The sequence below is a fragment of the Apostichopus japonicus genome, chromosome 10 (assembly GCF_037975245.1).
Source record: "Apostichopus japonicus isolate 1M-3 chromosome 10, ASM3797524v1, whole genome shotgun sequence".
NCBI lineage: Eukaryota > Metazoa > Echinodermata > Holothuroidea > Aspidochirotida > Stichopodidae > Apostichopus > Apostichopus japonicus.
In genome coordinates, this window is record NC_092570.1 from 3,849,764 (window position 1) to 3,861,910 (window position 12,147).

The following is a 12,147-nucleotide window of genomic DNA, read 5'->3' on the forward strand; positions in this document are numbered from 1 at the left end:
ATATGAGTAACCTTCTCTTTAAAATTGGTATAGTAGGTCAAGTTTTGAAGAGGTTTTATCATTATGCTCTTTTCCTATGTAAGAGGTCTCGAACTGAGGCGCGCGACTTGACTTTCATCAAAATATACCAGTCGTATTTCAGATGGACAAGTCTGTTCTAACATTTCCTCAAAAAGCCACGATTGTTTATTTGATAAGTTTAAGATGAAAGGTCAATGTCTTAGCACTCGTGATGGTAATTTTTTGATGATTCATACTGGCATTCCATATTTCCAATGATAAACGACAAGTTTGGTTCAGTTTACATAAGAACTACGGTAATTTAGCAGATCAATTTTGACGTGTTTCATGTTATTTTAACTAGTTGTTCAGGTGCGTATCCAGGGGGGGGGCGTTGGGGGCGCGCGCCCCCCGGGTAAGAAAAAGAGGAGGGAAAAAAAAGAGAAGAAAAAAGGAAAAAAGAGGGGAAAAAAGAAGAGGAGGAGAGGAAGGAAGAGAAAAGAAAAAAGAAGAAAGAGAGAAAAAGGAGAAAAGGAGGGAGTAAAAGAAAAACGCGAAGACACCGGGAAGAGAAAGAGGAACAGTGACATCATTACAGCGCTGAAGGGTAGCCAGTGACGGATCAATGATTTCGTAAAAGTGTGACTCACCCTACCCCTTACACCGACAACTCCATTTTTTGACGTTTCCATTTTCCTCTCTCACTAATGATCTATATATATATACTATATATGGTCTATCATAACGCGTGTGTAGAATTGTGCTATGAAACCAACTGTGGCTGGTCTCGAACTCGACCGTGTCGTCGGGGAACATGACGACTTTTGGGATGGGGGCGACCGCCCGCCCTCCCCCCATTCAGCATTGTTTTAAATGATATCGCTAAGTAATTTCAAAATAGAAAGTGCTTAGATGCAACTTACAAGACCTGGGAAGTGTCATTTCCAGCGATCTGCCAAAATTTGCTTGTACGCTTCGCGCTAACAAATGCTCCTGGGTAGTGCCATTTCCAGCGATCTGGGAGGCATTTTCGGCCAAAATTTTCTTGTACGCTTCGCGCCAACCTATGGTGGCGCTACGCTGAGATAATTTGCCTACAGGCTTCGCCCCTCCCTTGGCAAATTCCTCGCTACGCGCCTGTTCGAATTTGTAACGCAAACAACAGATATCACATCATATCAGTGAGCATGAAAATGGCGTTCCAGGATGAAAAGCCTCAAAACTGTCCGACTTGCCTGCAATAATAACCAAAAATTTTCGCGCGCGAAGCGCGCGTTCAACATCCAACGTGTTAATGTCGATATCATATAAGCAAGCATCGGTTATTACATCGCATGCCATTATGTACCGTTAAAAGTGCGCAGTTGACCGCGGGATGCTAATGTAAACAACGACATGTCTCATGTAGATGTATAAAAAGCAGGTCCAATTATGTCAAAACTCTCTTTTATATTAGTAATGGCGAATTAGGGGCTGCACCCCCGCCGCGCAGTGGCGCAGCGTCCATACGGTCGGGGGGTGGATGCCCCCCCCCCCTGACGGACTCAAATGGACTGCTGGCGCCTTTTTCAGCTCTTTACCACTTTTTACTTATTCTAGATTATTGACTTTCTTATTGCGCTCTCATCTACTTATTGACATTTGTCACATTTTGTTGGTGTCATTTGGAGATGACACCTATTTATTCTTCGTTTATCTGCAAATTAGCCAGGCCCGGAAAGGGTCATTTCCGGCGATCTAGGGAGTATCTTTACTCAAAAATTTTCTGTACGCTACGCGCCAACCAGTGGTGGCGCTCCGCTTAGATAGTGTTGAAAGCGCCCCTACAGACCATTCTCGCACCTCCTGACCAATACCCCTAGCTCCGCCACTTCCGCCGCGCCTCCTACGCCTATGTGTATAGTGTTCGGTTTCGGAAATATCTGCTAGTTTTTCATTTCCGAAACCAATTTTATAATAGCCGTTATAAGAGGTTTTAATATTTCTACACCAATAAATTAACTGTGTCGGAAATTTCTGACCAACATTCTGCATCACACTTCCCTCTACTCGTGCAATTTTCACCGCTCTGTTAGGGGTTGAAGGAAGTTTTTCTACATTGGTTGTCCATAGATGAAATTTTGTACAACATTATGGGTATGTTTTCAAGTGAGTTTATTCACGAGAAATGTGAATTTTCAAATTCGGAACAAATATGGGGCTTAAAACCTTGAAAAGTGGGGCTGACGGGTATTGTGGGCCGCGACGTAGAATCACCTACAAAAGCAAAGACCCACAGGAGATGCCATCAGGTCGAACATGATGTGTGCCGGGTTGACAATCTTCAAAAAGGTTATGGATGGAAAAAAAACTATTGGAAATACTTGGTTCTCAGGCAAAAAGTGTACATCTGGTTGGTCATTTCAAGCCCGAGAAGTGCCGTTTCCGGTGATCTGGGGGGGTATCAAAACAAGAAATTTTCTTGTACGCTGCGCGCCAACCGATGGTGGCGCTCCGCTTAGATAGTAATTCGCGCCCCCCGGGTTTGAAAATCCTGGATACGCGCCTGTTGTTTGTGGGTTAATTAACAAATAATGCAACGTTTTGACAACGTGTCAGGTCCCCCCCCCCTTCCCCACCGAAGTTCAAAAACAAACATGTACAGGATAATATAAGGCTAATAAAATGACATTCGGCAGGCTTTCCCCATGCAGGGATACCAATGTTGTATATCTCCTCCGCACAGTTTATTCTTAGCTTGATTTTCGAAGTTGATTCAAACTTAAAGGTTCATATTTTGCCCGTCTGCAAAACGGGGAAAGTGCCAAAGATGTTGATGTATAGCTGATGCACGCTTCAAATTTCCGGAGATTGAAAATTCACTCTTTCAGAGTGCCCACTATGACCACTCTTTTAAGGAGTGAAATCCCCAACTTCCTGAGAATGAAATCCTTCCAATTGCTTACTCCAGATAGAGCGAAAATATCTTCTAGAGTTAGAGCAATACTTTTGCTGTTTGAAGTCACTCTTGGGTTAGATTGAAACTCACATCTCAAAGGAGTGATCGTCCTTTTAACTCGCAGAGAGTGAATTCCCACTCTTTGGAGTTAAAGATTGTAGCTACGAAGATCAATAATTCTGTCGGTCTTCTCTTTGAATGTATTCAAACTATTTATTTTTAATGGCAGCTGGCAATGATCAAGACAAACACGACCGTATGACAGCATGAATCATAAATTAATATAGATTTTTTTTTTTAACTGGAGTTAAGAAAAATAATCAAATATTTTGAATGTAGGTCTTGGCTGCATTGTTCATATTTGTAAAATAATGTTAAACTCCTTTTACCGTAAGAAAACGGATTTTATTCACCTCATTGAGTATGTCGAACTTCTTTACATAAATCATTTCATAAATTATCAACGCTCACTGCATCCTCCGCGCTACCATTCGTAGTTGGTTTAAATTCTGCCAACTCATCCCACTTGTTGCTTGTTTTTTTTTTACTTGTTTTTTTTTGTTTTTTGGGGGGGGGGGGGGTTAAAATGGCACTACTGAGGTAGGTATAGAGATAGAGAAGGATAATAAAACGTTTGGTATTTTAGGCATTACGTATATATATATTGATATTAATAACGTGTAATGTTAGAACAAAAATATAATAATACGGCACATATGCCTCATTATAACTGATTATAGTTCACATTGAGACGACAACCCATTTTTTTTTTAATTTTATAAATAATGGTCGCAAAAATGTACAGTTTGAATTCAACCGTGAACAATATATTTTTCCATGGCCGAAAATTATTTTAGACAGGTTAAACACCCTGACATTAAATTTATGTATTTATTACCAGTAACAATGATATTGCAACATAATCAGAAAGTTACAACGGATTAGCCAGACATAATATAATGTAACTAAACAATTCAGCCTAATAATGTATTATTTATTACATATCTACTGTGACAATGTCATGGATAATTGTCATATCTCATATTACTCATCTTCATTTAATTTGATTAATCACTTTCTGATATCTGAGGACACTTGTCTGAAAAAAGAGTGAATAACAAGATACATGTAAGTGTTACTTCATCCCTATATTACCTACAAAGTGGAAAGTGTGGAGATACCCTCTTCACTTAATGGGACGGAGCTGTTTGAGATTTAAAACCAAAATGCATTACAGAGCTTGTGACACGAAACACATTGATCCAAGTGACAGCTTTATAGGCCTATCTTTATTGTACCGGTGCTGTGGCCGAGTTGAGTTGATAAAGGCGGTGGCATTTGAAGCAATGAGGCTTAGCAATCGGGAGGTTCCGGGTTCGATACCCGGCCGGGTTATTTAGTAAGGTGGGTTTTTCATCCAAGAGCAATCTACGGTATTCCCATCTGAAATGACTTTTTAAAATTGAAAAGATTCCAAATGTGAGTTAAAATGTTGAATTGGAAGCCACCCGACGTGTAAGTTGTAATCCATAAGCCCTTGCGGGTTTCTCCCACATTTGCGGTCGCTTAAGCGTCGTAAAAATAACTGCTGATTATAATTATTATTATTATCTTGTTACGTTATGTAGATACATACTGTAACGTATTGAAGTTTATTCACTTTCTTTTGATGAGAAAATTTTCAACTGTATAGTAAACAGATCCAGGATATCAGTAGCATATTTCTACTTCATAATTTTTTATCATTTGAAATAACTGTATTACAAATATTACAAACGAAATTAAACTTAGGACTGCTTTAAACAACACGACAGTAACAATAGATACTTCAGTCACCTAATTGATTTATTCTGTATATACATAATCTATTTATTATGTACGTAATTTATATGTATTATTTACATAAATGATATTTGCAATGTTTTCGAGGTTAATTAAATTTGTACTTTTTGCTGATGATATTTTGTTGGTTCCATGATGATAATGATATTCTTAGCATTCTAATGAGCATGGACCTGCATAAACTTAACATATGGTTTGCAGGTAATAAATTATCTCTCAACGTGAATAAAACACATTATACTTTCTGCTTTCTTCATATCCACACACGAATTTCTTATGTAAAATAAATTATATTTGTTAACTTGACTTATTGTTTACTTTCATATGTATATGTGATATTGAGTTTCATTGTCATTGTCAATTTGTGGTTTGTTGATTCTTAACGGTTACATCATACATAAAGTACTCACCACCTCAATTATTTTCTTCTTACAGACATGTAGCAGAGGTTAAAGACAGTTTTATATCCCATAGCGGATACAGCGATGATATTACTTTGCGACTTGTAGCAGCGGCAAGTGAAGTTATCGGTAAGTATATGTATGTATGTATGTATGTATGTATGTATGCGTGTATGTAAGTAAGTTTGTATGAATGTATATATATATATATATATATATATATATATATATATATATATATATATATATATAAATATATATATATATAAATATATATATATATATATATATATATATATATATGAAACGTATATTAATAATAATAATAATAAGACTGCTGTTTTTGTTTTCCAGTTAATGATATTATTTACTACCTATGCAATGTACTGCTCATAACAAGCTTGGAATTTAGATTTATTAAAAAGACTTTTTCTAGAATATTCAATTCTAAACAGATCCTTATCATATGACAAATGCAAATAATTTTAACCCTTAATCATTCTAATGAACTCCATCTTCATAATATATGATTTTCAGATAAAATAGGGGAAGAAAGGAACAGTAATTAAGGACAAATAGCTTGCACATTTAGCGATACTTTGTTTTGCAATTAAACATTTCCAGCTTCAAAAGAGCTATGAGTCATGTTTTACAAACTATAATGCCTCCAAAAATGCGGGTCAAATTTGTCAGATGTATCATACTAGACGTAAATGTGGTCGATATCGTCCCAAATATAATGCTAGAAACTCATTAGAATGGTTTCTCGTGCTCAAAGTTTAAAAGCGATATTTGATTGGCATCCCAATCACTAACAATCGTGCCTCACCGTTTTCATGCAAGAAACAGACGTAAATGTGGTCGATATCGTCCCAAATATAATGCTAGAAACTCATTAGAATGGTTTCTCGTGCTCAGAGTATAAAAGCGATATTTGATTGTCATCCCAATCGCTAACAATCGTGCCTCACCGTTTTCATGTAAGAAACAGACGTAAATGTGGTCGATATCGTCCCAAATATAATGCTAGAAACTCATTAGAATGGTTTCTCGTGCTCAAAGTTTAAAAGCGATATTTGATTGTCATCCCAATCACTAACAATCGTGCCTCTCATATAAATATAATAATAATCATTTTGAGAGCCATCACGCCATCACGAAGGAATTTCTTTTCATAAAACAAAAGTGACTGAAAAGTAAGCATAACTCGTATGCTAAGATCATGTTGACATTAAAGACAAACAGGGGAGAAAATATACCTCAATTTTCATCTTCTTAATTCCGTCATTCAGGGTCGTACATTTAAACTCGGTGGCAAAATAGTGACAAAATAATTCCTAGCCAATACAGCAAAGTAATGACCTTGCCATCCAAACCATCCTTAGAAGTGTCGGGGAAAAGTGTTGAAACGGCGTTCCATAAAAGAGTGTTGACCTTTACCTGATTGGAAATATAGTTCGATGTTTACGTCACCTTATAACGTTAGATAAATACTGGCTGTCAAAGAGTTATCCTAAACATAAGCGTGTAATGGTAATAAGGGTATTAAAAATGATAACGTTTTCCCGTAATAATTTTTTTGTTTTTGCTGGATTTATTCCATCCGTCCTCGCCGCACTGATTATTGTCTTACGAAAGGTCACTTATACGGATAAGGATAAGAAATCACCGCAGAACTTAAAACCATTGAAAAATGTCGGAATTTGCTCTTTAATTTTTAATGAAATATGGCGCATTGATGTGCTCAAACTTTGGAACACGGTGACCCACAATATTACGAACATCATTAAAAATTAACTCGTCTGTTAAAATACAACATTGTACACGTTGCTATTTTTAATAACATGTGTAATACCATTTCATTTTTTTATTTATTTTTTATCCTAACTAATCCTTATTGCTCTATAGAGTTCCATTATATAAATCGCCAATTCAAATCTTTTGTGTGTCAAAATCACGCTAAGATTCATGGAGTAAGTTTGACTAACTAGTGTGGAGGGTAGTGGTATGTAAATACAAAATAATATCATATGCTACATAATAAGTGTATTCAACAGAAATGATTGATTTTTTCTCATTGTTAAGATATCACTAAAAAATACAATCAACAACACCTCTACAGTGTAGTATGCATGGTTTCCCTGTGTACATTCTGGTTTACAAAGGACGGTTCTTGCGTACTCTCGGTTACCCCTTGTTTCATCAATTAAAAAAAGCTTAATTGCCTATCATCGTTTCCATTGTTACCTGTTAGCACTTGTAACAATTCAATTTATCATAAGCTATACTTCTGAAAGTTGTGATTAAAGTCTCAATACGTGTTTCCTGATGAATTTCGGCAAACAAACTTCCGAAGCCGATCAATGTTTCTTATTCGAAATGCACTCTGACCGGGTGAGTTTCATGGAGAAAAGCTGTCGCAATCGAGAGAGAGAGAAATTTATTTTCTGTTGCTCTATATGGCGCAAACGATTTACCGTAAAATCACTGCGACCGCCCATATCAGCATGTTCAATACACAAATGTAACCTAGACCTTTATATACTCGTATCGTCCACAAAACACCTATTTATTCATTGGAAGGAAATGACACAACTTCGCAAGCTACATCGGTAAGACCGACAGAAGGATACTATTCAAGAGAAGGAACCTAACACAGGCTAGTCACGAAAGTAAAAGTAGTCCTAGGCCTAACGGTCATATACAAAACAGAGAGTTTTGATTGGCGCATGATATGTTAGGCGGGGCTTGCACATTTTGAATGAATGACGTTTGTAGAATCTTAGGACTCGTTAATAAATCTGGCGAATTTGATTCAGCTCAAAATGTTTAACGACAGATAACTCCATAAAAATAATGAATATTGATATGGAAATTGCATAGAACGGTGTCATTTTCACTGAGCTTGTAATGCAGTAAGCTGGAAAGGTCGAAGTTTTAATTTGGCAAACACGTATATACTGAGACTTTTAACATAATCAAGACCTGGAATGTTTTAACACTGCACAGCTTCGAGTCGATAAGTATAATCGCCGGAAAAGTTGCGCAGAGCGCGCGGGTTGTATCATGACTTCAGCACTGACCCGTAAAGCTATTACCTGTAACCTTCACAGAACCTCTTTTTTTTGGGGGGGGGGGGGAGGGAAATATTGGCCAAAGAGATATTTAGGACTTCATCGATAATGAGATACAGAAGTCGCAGGACAAACAGACCCCATGAATGTTAATGGATCTAACATGTAATTGAGACCTTGACGCCTTCGTGGGTACTTTTTACCCTTACTTGTCTATGAAGCTAATTTTAGTATTTCGTTGATGTAAGAGGTTTTACCTTTCAACTCTTCTACGCTATTTTAAGTGCATGGCCATGGACAAAAATAGACAAGTCATATACGCCGAAATTTACGGCAGAAGTTAAATAGAAGTGTCTGGTTCGGAAATGGTACCTCTCTTGATTGATAAATCTGGTATTGATATTGCTAACGTCGAACCTGCATGATATGCCTATGCGAGAGTAGGACCCGCAATATGTGACACTGTGTAAAAGCACAAGTATGACATGTTTTTACTACATACAACGTTAGTGATGGGTTAGCTAATGCGAGCGCAAAGCCCGCAGTGACACTGTGGAATATACCGTTGTATTACATACATTATTACCTATAACGTTGGTGACGTGTTAGCTGTGCAAGAGCAGAACCCTACAATATATGACACTCAGGAAAAGAATACCACTGTTACATAAATTAATCACCTATAATGTTGGTTACATGCCAGCTGGTGTGAATGCAGAACCCGAATTCTGTTACAGATTATAAGATAGCGGTGTTTACAAGCATTATTGACTATAATTGTCGGTGACTCAGTACACTGGATACACCAAAAATGTAAGAATCAGTCCATGAGGTTTACACGATTTCAGAAACTCCGAAGGTCATGAGACTCCAATGTTTTATGTCAGTATTACAGAAACATACAACAACTTTACAAAACCATTTGATGTAAAACACGATTACATAGGCCAGTGACGTGCTTTAGGAACTGTCACAGTTCACATAGTATGGATTTCAATATCAAATAGTATTACAACTAGTGTATTTATATATTCGCTGGTATATACTCAATTTACGTGCCATCGTCATGATCACAAGGTACAGTTACATGCTCCATGGAAGGAGATTTTGTCCGCGAGTGCATCAAGTTGCTTTTTTGCGCTTCTTCTCAATCTTGGGTGACTTGTAAGAACATTGCAGTAAAGGTCTATGTCGATATCAAGACTGCATCAAGTTGCTTAGTTTTAGGTGCTTATGCTCCGTCTTGAGTGACTTGTAAGAACATTACAGTATAGGTCTAGGCTATGTCAAAATCAACTCTACATCAAGTTGCTTAGTTAGTTTTTGCGCTTATGCTCCATCTTGGGTGACTTGTAAGAACATTGCAGTATATAGGTCTATGTCAATATCAAGACTGCATCAAGTTGCTTAGTTTTAGGTGCTTATGCTCCGTCTTGAGTGACTAAGAACATTACAGTATAGGTCTAGGCTATGTCAAAATCAACTCTACATCAAGTTGCTTAGTTAGTTTTTGCGCTTATGCTCCATCTTGGGTGACTTGTAAGAACATTGCAGTATAGGTCTCTGTCGATATCAAGACTGCATCAAGTTGCTTAGTTTTAGGTGCTTATGCTCCGTCTTGAGTGACTTGTAAGAACATTACAGTATAGGTCTAGGCTATGTCAAAATCAACTCTACATCAAGTTGCTTAGTTAGTTTTTTGAGCTTATGCTCCATCTTGGGTGACTTGTAAGAACATTGCAGTATATAGGTCTATGTCAATATCAAGACTGCATCAAGTTGCTTATAGTTAGGTTTGCGTTTATGCTCCATCTTGGGTGACTTGTAAGAACATTGCAGTATAGGTCTATGTCAATATCAACACTACATCAAGTTGCTTAGTTTTAGGTGCTTATGCTCCATCTTGAGTGACTTGTAAGAACATTACAGTATAGGTCTAGGTTATGTCAACATCAACACTACATCAAGATGCTTAGTTAGTTTTTTGAGCTTATGCTCCATCTTGGGTGACTTGTAAGAACATAACAGTATAGGTCTATGTCAATATCAACACTACATCAAGTTGCTTAGTTAGTTTTTGCGCTTATGCTCCATCTTGAGTGACTTGTAAGAACATTACAGTGTAGGTCTAGGTTATGTCAACATCAACACTACATCAAGATGCTTAGTTAGTTTTTTGAGCTTATGCTCCATATTGGGTGACTTGTAAGAACATAAAAGTATAGGTCTATGTTTTATATCAACACTACATCAAGTTGCTTAGTTTTTTTGCGCTTATGCCACATCTTGAGTGACTTGTAAGAACATTGCAGTATAGGTATATGTAAAAATCAACGCAGAGAGGTTCTTTAACATGGAATGTTTAAGCTGTCATCATATTTACTTTTGTTCATTTGTTTTAACTCAAGTATGGGTTATCTTGAAACAAGAATCTTTCAAAACAAGACTCACCCACGGCTGTTGCCCGGATTATGTCGTAGTAATGTATACACCGGGTATATGAAGAAATTTCCAGTATTAATCACATATGAAACGTTTTCCATTGCCTCAGGACTCACACTTGAAAATGTGAGAGTGTGGTTAACCCATTAAGCGTGATTAAAGACATCAAAATTGGATCGATTAAAGTTTTTCTTCATCCGCTGTTGCCAAGGAAAGCGACATAACTTTGCGCTAATGAGAACAATTACACATATATTAAATCCTATAGTTTCAAGCCATCGGATATGTCTGTGGTGTACAATGTCCTAAGAAAACCAGTGGCTTATAAAAGAATTCGTGGAGAAAGTCAAGAAAAGGTATTTTGGAACGTACGTGATTATTGCTTCCAGCTTACTTTGAATTTCCATGGTATGCTGAGATGTTACGATATCTTATCACAAATTAAGGTAGATCAATATAGTCACATGTTTTAAATATCTGTTAGGGTTTATAAGATAAACGACAAGTTATGCAAATATTTATGAAACTGAAGGTCGGAACTAAGCTCAACCCTAATGATTCAAAGCAATTAGACATATTAAAGGTACATTTACATATGAATTATAGGTTTAACCCGAGTTCTCAGTTGTCTTGTCCGTATATGTGTTGTTAATTGGTTTTGGAAGTTGATATCTCAAACGTGTGGTACAAGTATAAAAGCACGCATGCATGCATGAGATTACAGGTAAACCCCTCCCCTCCCCCTGGTTTGAGTTCGAATGTAGGCTTTAAGCGGGACTACGAGTACTCAATTGTGCGCCAGATTCCAAAATGTTCCCCGTACGAGTGCGGATATGAGTACAAATCCATGGAGTACTAGCAAATATTTTAGAACAGTGGGTATGAATATATTCACCATTAGCCTGTCTCATAGTAGCTATATAAGCAAGGAAGCAGAAAGGAGACCATTTCATTACGCACAAAGAGATCTCATCTACGGCTTGAGATTTGAGTACGTTATTAATAAACTGAAAGAAACGTCCGTTTACGCTATAAAAGATCTAAGCCTGTAGGGACATCAAGACTCAAAGATTAGGTTTTTATGCCGGGTCATACAGTAGGCCGAATGACTGATGTGATGTCAATGGGCTCTCTCTCTCTCTCTCTGTCTTTCCCTTCCTCTCATGTAATTGCATTAATACATCTGTTTCGGAAGAACTCCGCAGGAAGGAGGGAGAAGCATTCAATTTGCTGACGAAGTAGAACAATTGCATGGCTATCTAGGTATCTTTCATTTCTTTAACGAACACGTCAAATAGAGAGAGGCTATACATTAGTTGTTTAGGAAAAGTAGTGCAGAATGCACACGAGTTCGTTAAATTAATTATCGATGACCATATCCACTGTCAATTGTCGAACGATTTGGGGCCCAAACAAAAGCCAGCGAATCTCTGTATACTGAATCTTCTCA

At 37.3% G+C, this 12,147-nt stretch overlaps 1 protein-coding gene across 1 annotated transcript in view; it reads left to right on the forward strand.

Annotated features, from left to right (window-relative positions):
• Positions 1 to 12,147, forward strand: part of LOC139975397 (guanylate cyclase soluble subunit beta-2-like) — an 88,751-nt gene that overhangs the window by 26,372 nt on the left and 50,232 nt on the right. The window contains exon 4 of the mRNA XM_071983364.1: positions 5,216 to 5,310. Coding sequence (XP_071839465.1) covers positions 5,216 to 5,310 — 95 coding nt within the window. The remainder of the gene's footprint in view (positions 1 to 5,215; positions 5,311 to 12,147) is intronic.